General features: G+C 40.3%; 1 protein-coding gene across 1 annotated transcript; it reads left to right on the top strand.

Annotated features, from left to right (window-relative positions):
* The first annotated feature begins 8,315 nt into the window (after window positions 1–8,315).
* On the top strand, window positions 8,316–10,715 carry PYDC5 (pyrin domain containing 5). Its single transcript, XM_032260817.1, is given in 3 exon segments — window positions 8,316–8,369; window positions 8,648–8,883; window positions 8,885–10,715. Coding segments are annotated over 3 exon segments (372 nt in total). The 3' UTR covers window positions 8,967–10,715.
* The last annotated feature ends 3,505 nt before the right edge of the window (window positions 10,716–14,220 follow it).

The raw sequence follows: 14,220 nt of genomic DNA, 5'->3' as shown, positions 1-14,220 counted from the left end.
CATCCATATCCTTTTAAGCTTAAGTGAATTTCATTTTCTTCATTATCTCTTTACAAATTCTCCACTTAACAATATTGACACAAAGGCATTGTTTGGGTTCTCATGCATCCTGCTAGGGCTCAGAACGTTAAAACACAGGAATCTGATTTTCCCAAAGCCTAAACCGAATTATTTTCTTTTTTTGGAATACTAACTTTGTCTCTCCAGCTCTCAAATGAATGAAACCATGATTTTCAGATATTAGCTTTGATGTTGTGTCCACTGATTCTCAGCTGAAATTAGAGTGAGAGATTATCTCCTTCCGCACCCTTGATTTTCTGCTGTTTCCTTTTCCCCATTACATCTCTTTCTGTATTCTCCTGTATTTCCTAGATTATATTCTATTTATATATATTTTGTGACCAAAATTAAAGTATATTATTATACGCTAGGCTTAAGGACTGATTCAACTCTATAGACAAACTGAGATAAGGAAGATGGGATACTTGCACTAAGGGTGAATATAGTTAGATACTTAGGTAGCTAATGAGAAAACTCCCTGCTGGGCTAAGAACCACCCTATATAAGCACAAGGCAAACTCAGACCAAAGAACAGGCAGACCACTCCAGGCTGGTTGGTAGTCAAGGATCTTTGCAGGAGAAACTCATATAGGAGGCAGATCTCCACCCCTGCAATGCACACTTGAGCAGCCTTTCGTGCCCTGAGAAGAAAAGAGGGAGGCGGCGCTGGTGGGGGTGGGGCCTGAGGGGTGGGATAATTGTACCCGTAGGGCCTTAAGCCATGCGGTTGCTCTCTGAATCTATTCACTTCCTGCTTAAAGGGTTTGTTTGAGTTTCCTTCAATCTGTTCCACATTACTAAGGACGGGGAGGATGTTCCTGGAAGCAGCCGTCATCTTGGCACCAGTATGCATTTTCCAGTGGGACTGCAGCCTCCCACAAGTCACTTTAAGGTCAGTTCCCAGAACACATTTAGCAACAATGGCATTCCTTCCCCTCCTACTTGAATGCCTCTGTCAGCCAGTCCTTCCCTGAGAGTTTGTGGTGTCTGTATTGAAGTTTTGCATTTTACTTTTCCAGTTTGCCCAAAACTAACACCATAAACTCCAGACAATCCTGCTGGCAGAAAGGGCTTCTGTAGTTCTAGGGATGGTCCTTTTACTTTGGAGCAGGATAAAGAAGAGACTCAGTATGGAGGTAGGAGAGGAGAGTGAATTCATGTGGAAACCTCAGGGGTGGTGTGAACCAGTCCTGATATACTGTACACAGCCAGAGTCGACATCATTCAAATTATGTTTATTGCACGTCACATGGAGAAAATATGAGTGAAAGAAGTTTGTGCTTCAGGAAAACTACTGTTCTCTGACCCTCCCTGTAATGGACATGCATACTTTCCCACTGTCTGAGTCCGTATCGTGCTGCTGTAATGGAATACTATAGACTGGGTCATTTATACAGAACAGAAATGTATTTCTTACAGTTTTTGAGGTGGAAGTCCAAGGTCAAGACATCAGTATCTGGTGAGGCCTCCTTGCTGTGTCCTCACATGACAAATGGGGTGAATTCACCCCCCACAACCCCCTTTTAGAGTAGCATTAATCCATTTATGTGAGTGAAATTCTCATTATCTAAATACCTCCCATTTGGCCTCAGCTCCCAACACTGTTGCATTGGGTACTAAGTTTCAACATTATTTTTGAAGGGAATTGTGAGGGTAGCCGAGGGAAAGGAGAATAGACCCAAAGTCAGGCCAGAAAGTTTTATTAACCTGCCGGGCTGCTCCGTAACAGTCGGAGGAGACAGCCCTGAGCTTACAAAATGAGAGGGGTATAAGGGGGTTTTAGGACTGAGGTCATCTATCCACTGGTAGCAGGCACAGAGAGAGTTTGTTAACTTGTAACAGACCTACAATACATTATCCTGTGACTTCTGTGGCAGCAGTCTTTTAAAAAAGAAAAACCAGGAGTTTTTTACAGATATGTGTCCAACAGGAATTTACAAGTGTGGATAACCAACATATGTTTCTCCCTGTTCTCCCTCAAGCTGCCTGGATGGCTGTAATCAGGTTTTGCTTAATTGTAGCACGTCTGGCAGCCTTGCTGTGGCGCCTAGGTAGGGATTCAGGAATGCAGCTGCAGAGCAATCGGAGGAGGGAAGGGGTCAGCCTGCACGGAGGGGGTTTCTTGTCCCTAACAGGGATCAAAGCATTCAAACATAAATTAGAATTCTCTGGCTTTATCTCTGCTATCTCCATTCATTATTTGCTTATTTTTATCTAAAACTATTCATCAGAAAGAGTTCTTTGAGGGTCTTTACTAGATTGATAATTTCCTTTCTCTGTTTCATTTCAGGACTTCACTTTTGGCTATCAAGATTTCCCTTGACATAATTTATCTCTAAAATTGAAATGACATTCTCTGCTGTTGTCAATAACGAGCTCCTCAGCCTAAACATCTGGTTTTGGGGTTTTTATTTTTTTCTTTTGAGATGGAGTCTTGCTCTGTTGCCCAGGCTCACTGCAACCTCTGCCTCCCAGGTTCACGTGATTCACCTGCCTCAGCCTCCTAAGTAGCCAGAATTATAGGTGTGCGCCACCATGCCTGGCTAATTTTTGTATTTTCAGTAGATACAAGGTTTCACCATGTTGGCCAGGCTGGTCTCAAACTCCTGACCTCAAGTGATCCACCCACCTCATCCTCCCAAAGTGCTGGGATTAGAGGCGTGAGCCACTGTGCCCAGCTGGTTTTGGGAATTCTTACCCCAAATTACTAAAAGCTATAATTTACTGAGATTTACTTAGCAATAAGGGCAAAATGAAGTGAAATTTAGATTTCTTAACTTTTTTTTTTTTTCTTTTCAAGATGAGGTCTTGCCATGTTGCCCAGGCTGGTCTTGAACTCCTGAGCTCAAGCAGCCTCCCAAAGTGCTGGGATTACAGGCATGAGCCACTGCATCTGGGCTTAGTATTTTTGCTCAAATTTGGGTATTAATATATTAAGAAGAGACAAATAAAATTTACAAGTAATGGAGAAGTGGTATTTGAATTTTATTTTATTTTTTATATTTTAGATTAAGGGTTGATAATATTTGGTTCAAGAAAAGACTCCTGTTTATGCAAATAAATGTTTCTGTATTGTTGGATGTTTAGGGTATCAAGTCATGAGTGTCAGAAATGCAAAATAATACAGAATTATGGACAGACAAGATGGGAGAAGTTTATGGTGCAAATACTTATCACCTTGGTCTTTTTTGTTCCCTAACTCGGTGACAGGTGGCTAACTGCTCCTTAGGCTGATACAGCCAAAACCTGATTCCAACCCAAGAATCACAATAAATAGCAAAACAGAGAAGGGATTACTTAGAGAACAGAGATTGAGCTCCTTTAAGAATTTGGAATACGACAAGTTATTTCTTCTTAGCTTTACGGTGGTAATTTAACTGTTACATAATTTTGTAATTGCAGAATATTATGATATAGCCTGCATAAAAATACACTTATCGTCTAAATAAATATTGGATTCACCAGTTAAATTATTCTAGATGAAATAACTAGGTTATTTCAAGCAGAAATGTTAAAATAAACCTCGTGTTATCTATCAGCTTAGTCTGAAAGTTCACACAAACTCAGTTACTTCAAGTTTCCTTGTAATACACCATGTTTTACTTCCTTCTTAGAATCTAGGGTAACTTGCACAGTGGAACCATAGGAAGTTGGATTATTCCCTCCAGAGACAGAAGTTTCTAAATTTGCCACTTTTATTATGTATATATTATATATTTGGCATCATACCTTAGATTTTTAAAAGCCTTCTTAACCTTGCTCTCTTTTGAAATCATCCTACAAGTAGATAGATGTGGTTTGATTACAATTCTGCTTTTTATCTATGCTATTTCTGTCTTGGACATCTCTCTTCAAGAATGTGCAGTGAGGACATTTGCTCTATGCATGCTTAGGTAGCTGTAAGGGTTATTGCCGAGTTTAAAATGAGGAAACTGAGGCCAGTATAAGAAAATTAAATGCCAATTTATTCAGCTCGCTGGCGAGTTTCTCTGGTCGGGGGAAAGGGGGCCAGAGAAGTCTGGCTGACTTCCTGGGGTGGGGGGGTGGTGGTGGGGTTTATGGCTAGGAGGAACGAGCAACAGCTGGGTGCTCTGATTGGGTCCAGGGGAGCGGGATTGAGGCGGGGTGGGCCGCTATTGGTTGGCGGGTTGCTGGGCGGGTTTTCCGGTGCGAGAGCTGGCCAGCCAGAGCCTTCCAAGGGAGCCATGCGGCAGAGCTACGCGCCGAGTGCAGAGCCTGTTGCCGAGTGCAGAGTCAGGTGCTGAGTACAGAGGTGGGTGTGTCCAACCTCCCAGGGAGGCAACGGGCCTTACAGTAACCCTGTCTCTTCAGTAATCAAGCCACATGGATGAATAGAGCTTAGGAACTAGAGATTCCCAGGGCTGAAGTCTTAGATGGGATGCCTAGACAGTTGATTCAACACATGCTTGCTTAACAAATGTTTACTGAGAACCTACTATGTGCAAGACACTACTCTAGGTGGTAGGAGTACAGCAGTAAACAGCACACAAATCCTTGCCTGCAAGGCACTTTTATTTCAGCAGGCTGGCAATTAAAGAATAATCAAATAGCAACAGCATTTATACTTTAATGTCATATGTAATATAATGTATGTGTATTATAAGCAGATAAGTGCTATGAAGAAATGTAAATGGTGTAAGGTAATAGAGAGTAATGGTACAATGTGCAATTTTACAGCATGTGTTCATTGAAGATTGAGCTTAGAAGAAAACAATTAAGCAGAATCTGAACAGAGTGAAGGAACAAGCTGTGTCAATATTCTAGGTGAAAAGAAAGAAATGATTTGAGGCCAGGCGCGGTGGCTCACACCTGTAATCCCAGCACTTTGGGAGGCCGAGGCGGGTGGATCACGAGGTCAAGAGATCGAGACCATCCTGGTTAACATGGTGAAAACCCGTCTCTACTAAAAATACAAAAATTAGCTGGGCATGGTGGCGCATGCCTGTAATCCCAGCTACTCGGGAGGCTGGGGCAGGAGAATTGCTTGAAGCCAGCAGGCGGAGGTTGTGGTGAGCGGAGATCACCCATTGCACTCCAGCCTGGGTAACAAGAGCGAAACGCCGTCTCAAAAAAACAAAAAATGAAAAAAAAAAGAAATAAATGATTTGATAAATAAAATAATTGCTAATGCTTCAATTATTACACTACTATATACCTGAGGATTGATGTCTTTGAAATCACAGCAAAAAGTACTGCTCTTATTTTTCTTTCTTTTCTTTCTTTTTTTTTTTTTTTAACAGGGACTCATTCCTTACTCTCTGTAGGATAAACAGGCAGTTGGCATAAGAAGCAGAGCTCCTGGATTCGAAAGACCTGAATTCGGTAATTTGTACTGTCTTTTACTAGCTGTGTGGCTTCAGATAACTCATGCAACCTAATTTAAAATGTAATAATTGGGAGACTATAATAAATGCCAGCTGTCTTGTATCAGGCATACCATGCTGCGTATTTACAACCCAGAGATAGGAATTATCATCCCCATTCAGGGATAATTATATGTTCCCTCAATGTTTCCTTTTTATTTTTCTTTTCTTTTCTTTTTTTTTTTTTTTTTAAATAGAGACGGGGTTTCACCATGTTGGCCAGGTTGGTCTTGAACTGCTGACCTCAGGTGATCCACCTGCCTCGGCCTCCCAAAATGCTGGGATTACAAGCATGAGCCACCACGCCCGGCCAATGTTTCATTTTCTTCGTGTCTTCCAGACTCCGCATGAAAGCACTTTGCACACAGCAAGGCGCCATCCAGTGTCAGCTATTATGCATGGTACAGGACCACGCTTCTCAGCTACAGCGTGTACACCCCTGGGTCATGAAGCTACCTTACAGATTGTCTGCATTTTCTTTGGGCATTAATTTTATCCTATAGCAAATACTTTACAATATATATCTATTTTAGATGGTGGTCTCACTCTGTCACCCGGGCTGAAGTGCAATGGGACCACCTTGGCTCACCGAAACCTCCACCTCCTGGGTTCAAGCAATTCTCCTGCCTCAGCCTCCTGAGTAGCTGGGACTACAGGCATGTGCCACCACCCCCGGCTAATTTTTGTATTTTTAGTAGAGATGGGGTTTCACCATGTTGGCCAGGTTGGTCTTGAACTCCTGACATAGGTGATCCACCCACCTCAGCCTCCCAAAGCTCTGGGATTACAGGCCTGAGCCACCATGCCCAGCTTAAAATTTTTTTTTTTTTAAGTAAACAGATATCATGGACTAAAATGCAAATTTCATATTTATATGAGAAAAGCAAAATGTTAGAGACAGAGCTGTCTTAATTTTCTTATATATAAATTGTGATTGATATCTGAATGTTAGCAAATAATAAGATTATAGGAGAATTGCATTCTTATAGATAAGTAGGAAACATGCTGAGTTGATTGTGTTTAGTGTATAATAGATGCTCAAATAATGAAAATTTCCTTCTTTCCTTTCAATGGTAAGACTGGGACATTTAGGTGGTTTAATCATTTTAAGTATTTGAAATGGGTTCCTTATTTTGAAAATGTTCCTGATAATACTTTTAATTTTTACTTATAAATTCAATATGGATAAGCAGTTTCCCTAGGTATCACCTACCTATAGGAAAAAATAATAACTTCATATTAAAAGTAATAACTCAGAATATATTAACATTATCTCTGTCGATGGGAGGATTCAAGCTCCCCTGAAAGTCACAGTCGGTTATCTTAAGCTCAGAAACATCTTTTCTTCTTCTTGGCACAAGCCCTTTACTGTATAGGTTGCTGCTTTAGAGGTCACGAAATACTGGTAATTTTGAGCACCCGTTCATATGTGTGCTGGGCATTTGAGCCACGTGGTTATTCATGCCTATTGTCCATTTTTCATGTGGGCTGCACAAATGGGATAATATGTGGTTCTACATACATTCTGAATTATATACATTGCCTATATTTTCCTTCAGGATTTGGAAGTGTTTGTTATGTTTATTTTGTCTTTTTTATCGAGAAATTTAGAGTGGACATGCAATCAAATGTAATCAACTTTTCCTTCCTGTCTTGTACGTTTTGTGCTTAAGACACTTTCCCCTACCTCAGCGTATTGGGATGATCCTGTTTTCTTCTAACAGGGCACTAGTCACATTAGGTCTTAAGTGTGCCACACACTTTCAACAACCAGATCTGTGTGACTCAGAGGAAAACTCACTGATCAACCAGGGGGCGGCCCTGAGTCATTCATGGGGGATCCACCCCTATGAGTCAAGCACTTCCTGTCAAGCCCCACCTCCAACGCTAGGGATAATTACATTTCAGCATGAGATTTGAGGCAAATAAATATTCAAATCACATAAATACAATTCCAAAAACATGATTTATTAAAGAAAAAACTGAAAAATGGAGCTTTACTGTATACATGTCAAAAAACTTTAAATTGTACACTTAAAATATGTGCATTGTGTTGTATGTCAGTTATGCCTGAATAACTTCTAAAAAATAACAGGAAAATGTATCTCATTTTCTAAGAATTCCAGAGGTGTTGTATACTCTCTGAAGATGTCTTTCCCAGGAAGAATGACCATCTTGCTTAAGGAGTTCTTTCTTATATTTCACCAAAATCTCTTTTACTATACTGTATGTGGGTCAAGATGGCCAGGGGCAAACCTATGTCATTTCTAGTCAAATAATTACAAGCCTGCTTTGCTTATTGTACACTTAAGTTTCTACCCCGAACTAAACTATATCAAATATTGTTGCAGTAAAATAGAAATCAAGCAGCAGCAGCAGGGGGCAAAGACCATCTGAGAGCGCTGTGAAACCGTGGAATAGGAGCGGTGGTTTTAGGGCAGTAAATACGGCTTTGGTCCCACGAACGCCTTCTCAGAAAGGAGTCTGCATGAGGATCTCGTAAAGAGGACTTGTGTAAGATCTCTGCTCACAAGATCCGGGAGGGTCTTTGCAGATGGGAGCTTGCAAGAAGGAAAAGCCTTGCAGAGCAGAGATTACCAGAATGCCACAGGCTCTGCCTAGGTTCTCAGAATATGCAGTAATTTTAATTGCTCTATGCCAGCAATGCTCACGAGATAAAAAGCATTGGATGTGGTCAGAGCTGGTGGCGCCTTATCCGCTAGGCTTCTGATGCAAATGCACCTTGGCAGCAACTAAGTTTGCTTAACCCATACCTCTCCCCCTTGGCTATCTTGCCCACCTTAGTTTCAAGGCCTCCCTGATCATCCCTCCCTGCTCCCCCATCTCTCAATTAACAAGTGTATACACCTAATGAAAGCGGCAGAGGCCAGAGCTCAGTGCCAACGCAGATCACCCTGTGTGAGAGTGCGTTGGACCCCTGGACCCATGCTGTGAACTTCTGATGTGTCTTGGTCTTTATTTCCTTTTCTCACTCCCTCATCACTGCAGGGACACGGGGCACCCCCACGCAGGGTTGCGCTGGTTCCCAACACTGTGAACATTTTATTTCCCCTTTAAAAAATATTAACAGCTCACCTTGCTTTATTTTGAACGTCGAATCACTTTGGGTGGTATGATCTTACATAGTTTGGATTCCTTATAAGCTGATCCTAAAGTCGTGAAATGGAGAGTAAAATACGGAGATACTCTTGCTAACGGGCCTGGATAACACCACCAATGAGGGATTGGATAGGTTTAAGTTCTTTCTTCCAGATAAGTCTAATGTTGTCACAGGCAAACTACATACTGCAAACAGAACAGATGAAGACAGCTAACTTGATGATTCAAAACGCTGGCGTGGTGTCTGCAGTGAGGAAGACCATATTTTTCAGAAGTTGAGTTGTGTGCTTGTGGCAAAATGTCTTCAGGAAGAGGAGGAAGAGTCCCTCATCTGGCAGATCCCTTTCTCTGCCAAGCCTGGGCCTTTCCTTTTACGGCATTTCTGGGAATGTATGTGGGTGAAGGAAGCGGGGGGTGGCCCTAAGCTATTCATGAGGGATCCACCCCCGTGATCCAGACACCTCCCATGAGGCCCCACCTCCAACACTAGGGATGACATCTTTGTCTCCAGTTCAATTGCAGTGAACATGAATATGAAATTTCAATCTTAACTTCTCAAAACTGCATTTACATGGTTTACCAAAGGTTTGAAGATAAAGGAAAGAAATTATAGCACTGAAAAAAAAAATAAACTGGATACTAGGTCATTTTGTTCTTCCACACAGCTTGTCCGTTGTTCTCCCTGCCCCCAGCCTGCTGTGGTCCCAGAGGATCCTTTCTTCTTCAAGGGAGTCTTGTTATTCATACGTCTGCTCTTGTAAATTCAAGTATTATTTATCCTTCTCTTTCCTTCCAGTAATGACAATGTAAGTTGCCCGCACACAAAAACTGTTTTTATATTACTGGACAGATCATTGAATGTCTCCATCTTATCTGCATTTCGTTTACATTTTTAAATCTATGTACAATTGATATATCATTTATTTCTGTCTGTATGATTAAAATTGGCCAACAAAGGAGCGTCTCACACAAGGATCCCCCAAAATAAGAGCCTCCAAATGTAACAATTTAGAGATTTTTAAGTTCAACTTTTACTGTGTGTGTGTGTGTGTGTGTGTGTGTGTGTGTGTGTGCACGCAAGCACTCAACATGGATAACATGGTTTCTATGTTCACATGATTTCTTTGAAGTCGGGATGAGACCATGTAAGTGACGTTATATGCCATAGTTCTATTCAGATATAAACTGTTAGGCAGTATTTAAGGCGCTTTAGCAAAAGGGCTGGTTGTGTTATGGATTACATTTTCCTAGGTTATTCAAAGTCAGAAAGTGTAGTGCTTAGGTATTGCCACAAGGTGGCAGTAACTTCACATAATGTGCGGGAGCAACTAACCTGCAGAAATTAAGTTCCTTTGCAGCTCTAAATTTCTATTCTAGATCACGCCTAGGCCTACTTTGAAAGTAGCAAATTTATTTATTTGTGACCCATGCTGCCCTTAACTATCCTTGGAGGAAACCAGTTTTTTGTTGTGTTTTCTGTAGGTTTCAATTTTCATTCCTTGTTGAAAGTTCTTTCTGCATAACCATTGTTATGTCTGCACATGGAGCGCTATGTAGTATTCTACCCACCACCTCACCTCATGGAAGGTAGAGGAGATCGGGGGAAATCTTTAATGAAGACAGTTAATAATCACTTTATGGGAAAGATCAGTAGATGGAAAGAGAGATGACAAAGTATGAGGACATTTAAGCCTGGAAAAAGGAAGCTGAGAGAGCTTGTGATCAAAGTCTATAAAAGCCCGAGATTAAAATAGAAAGTTGAAAATGATGAATGAAATAATAAGTGAGAAATCTGCCCCTGATTATTAAGGAAAAAGATTTACAGTGGGCGTACATACTCGTTCTCAAATACTGTGCCCATGGCTCCTCCCACATCTCATGTCCTCACATTTCAAAACACAACCATGCCCTTCCAATAATCCCCCAAAGCCTTAACTCATTTCAGCATTAATACAAAAGTCCAAGTCCAAAGTCTCATCTGATGGAAGGCAAGTCCCTTCTGCCTATGAGTCTGTAAAATCCAAAGCAAGTTAGGTACTTCCTATATGCAATGGAGGTACAGGCATTGGGTAAATACACCCCTTTGGAATGGAACAAATTGGCCAAAACAAAGGGGCTACAGGCCCCATGCAAGTCCAAAATCCAATAGGGCAGTTGTTAAATCTTAAAGTTCCAAAATGAATGAACTGCTTTGATTCCATGTCTCATATCCAGGTCATGCTGATGCAAGAGGTGGGCTCCCATTGGTTTTGGGTAGTTTCACCCCTGCGGCTTTGTACAGCCCCCGCTTCTGGTTGCTTTCACAGCTAGCATTGAGTGCCTATGGCTTTTCCAGGTACATGACGCAAACTATTGGTGAATCTATACTTACAGGCATGAGCCACCAAGTGTGGCCAAAGATTCTTTTTTTATTTTATTTTATTTTTTTGAGACAGGGTCTCACTCTGTTACCCAGGCAGGAGTATAGTGGCACCATCTTGGCTTACTGCAACCTCTGCTGTTATTCTTAAAAGCTCAGAAATGTAGAGACCACATAAGACTTGAACACAAGACTGCATGATCTCCAATGATCTCCTTTGCTTTCATGGGCTTTTGGTGCACCCATTTGCCTATAAACATCCAGGCAACTCTCTGTCCTTTCCTGGGGGAGGAGGAGGATGTCTCCCAAATGCCAAGAAAATAAACATCCCTGAGCCCCCACAAAAAGGAAAGATGTATATATACAAAATAGAATACTTTTAACCATAAAAAGGAAGGAAGTCCTTTCATTCGTGATGACATGGATAAGCCTGAAGGAAATGATGTTAAATGAAATAAGCCAGGCACAGAAAGACAAATATCACATGATCCCATTGTGGTAGTCTGTTCTCACACTGCTGTGAAGAACTTCCCAAGACTAGGTAATTTATACAGAAAAAAAAAAGAAGAAAAAAGGTATAATTGACTCGCAGTTCCACATGGCTGGGGAGGCCTCAGGAAACCTACAATCATGGCAGAAGGGGAAGCAGGCATGCCTTACATGATGGCAGGTGAGAGAGCATGTGAAGGAGGAACTGTCAAACACTTATGAAACCATCAGATCTTGTGAGAACTCACTCATTTTCATGAAAACAGCATGGGAGAAACCGCCCCCATGGTCCAATCACTTTCCACCAAGTCCCTTCCTTGACACTTGGGGATTACAGGGATTACAATTTGAAATGAGATTTGGGTAAGGACACAGAGCCCAACCATTTCAGTCATTCATATGTAGAGTGTCAAAAAGTTGATCTCATAGTGGGAGAGAGTAGAGTGGTGGTAACCAGAGGCGAGGGTGGTTGTAGGGGAGAGAGAAATGGGAAAATGTTGGTCAAAAGGCATGTAAAAGGATAGTAGGAACAAATATCAAGAGATCTATTTTACAGCAAGGCGACTGTAGCTGAAGATGAAATATAGTATTCCTGAAAAATGTAAAAAGAGTAGATGTTATGTTTTCTCATGACAAAAATGATAGCTGTGAGGAAATATATTTGTTAATTGGCGAGATTTAATCACCTCACAATGTACGTATACTTCAAAACATCATATTGTACCTTACAAAAACATATAATGTTATCTGCCAATGTAGAAAATTTAAAAAATAAGGAATGATAGACCATGACAGCCCTCCAAAAAGAAAGGTCACAACAGAAAATTCATAATCTCATAATACAGCTCATTCTACCCTTAGTCATATTAATATAATAACTAAATCATTCTTCTTCTGTTAAATGCAAGGGGATCTCTTTGTTTCTTCAGCCTAGACTGCTTAAGTTCTATCAGAAACAATATCTAATAACAATATCTAATGATTTCTCTTATCCTCTTTTGTCATGGAGTGCCTTAAAAAATTAAATATGGCCATCTTGTTACATGATCATGTTCAAATCATGACTGGAAGTTGACTATTCAAGATGAAATGTAACTTGGCTATAGAGCCTAGGGACTTAAGCCAAATTTTACAGCTGCGTTAAAGAGGCATTGATGAGAAGCCAGCATGCCATTCACTCATTCACCCATTTATCTATTCATCCATTCTACTGAGTTCTTAATAGCTACCAGAAACTCTCTAAGGTTCTGTAGAGAAAAGAGGAAATTAATAAATCCAAATTTTATGGAACTTATACTTGAATTTGGAAGGTAGTTATTTTTCTTAACAGGAAATTAATAAATGTGATACACTGAGATAAATGTTCTGATGAAAAGGAAGATGGTCCTTTAAGAGTGTATTAGTTTTAAAGGGTTGCTGTAACAAAGTACCTTTGACTTGGTAGCTTAAGCAACAGGAATTTATTATTTCATGTCTCTGGAGGAATTAAGCCTGAGATCAAGAGGTCAGTAGGGTTGATTTCTTCTGAGAAAGCAACCATTTCATGTATCTTTCCTACCTTTTGGTGGTTTGCCAGAAATCTTTGGTGTTCTTTGGCTTATGAATGCATTATTCTGATCTCTACTTTCATTGTCAAATGATGTTCTACCTGCAAATATGTCTCTGGAATTTCCGTAAAAAAAATGAGGACACCAGTGGTATTGAATTAGACAATCATTAACCCAATGCCCTCAGCTTACTTCATTGTATCGGTAATTATCCTATTCCAAATAAAGTCACGTTTTGAGGTATGAGACGTAAGGAACTGAGCACACAAACTTTAGGAGGATACAGTTCAAGCAGTAGAACTCCACTCTTGACCTTCACTAATTCATATTCTAATGAAAGGTAAAATATAATCACCTCATCCCAATATTCCCCTGCCTCAACTCATTCGTCAAAATTAACTAAGTCCAAAATCTTAACTAAATATCAAAATAAATATGGGTGAGACTCAGAATACAATTAATTCCATGGCAAAACTCCTTTCCATCTGTGAACCTGAAAAGCTAGAAAATATGTTATCTCTTTCAAAATACTATGATCTGACAGGCACAGCATAGACATTTCCATTTTAAAAGAAAAGACCAGAAAGAAGAAAAGGGATACAAGTGCCAAACAAGTTCAAAAACTAATAAAGAAAATTAAATTAGATTTTAAGGCTCTTTGTATTCATGCTCAGCATACTTTGGTACAGCTGACAACATGTCAGCTGAGATGGTTGATGGTATCCACGTGTCATGTACGTAATCTGTTTAGCCTGTGGTTATCCAGTATCCAGAAACACATCTCTCTTGGTATTCTCTCTAGAGTCTGTCTCTCTTTGCAATGTGAATAGGCTAAGGAGTTTTCAAATGCTTGTATTCAAACTCTCATTTATTTTTCTCAAAATTTCTGTCTTCGGTTTATCTCTCTCCTCATTTTATTTTAAACAATAAGAAGAAATTAGGGTATTCCTTCAACACTGTGCTTAGAGATCTCCTCAGCTAAACATCTGAGTTCATCACTTAATGGATTCTACTATTTATTCAACAGAATACAATACAGCCAGAGAGCCAAGTCCTCTCTCACTATGTAATGAGAATTGCCTTTCTTCCCATTTTCTGCCCATATACGTGATCTCCATCTGAGACCTCATCAGAAGCACCTTTAGCATTTATATTTCTATCAAACATTCTGTTGATGATGACATGTTTATTCTAAAAGATAATAGAGGCTTTCTCTTTGACTGTCCTCTTTTCTTTCTAAGCCCATACTAGAACCTCCTTT

This window comes from Sapajus apella, unplaced genomic scaffold, assembly GCF_009761245.1.
Source record: "Sapajus apella isolate SASKATOON/1434 unplaced genomic scaffold, GSC_monkey_1.0 scaffold119, whole genome shotgun sequence".
NCBI lineage: Eukaryota > Metazoa > Chordata > Mammalia > Primates > Cebidae > Sapajus > Sapajus apella.
The sequence above is the reverse complement of the archived record's forward strand: the minus strand, read 5'-3'. Positions and strand labels throughout refer to the sequence as shown.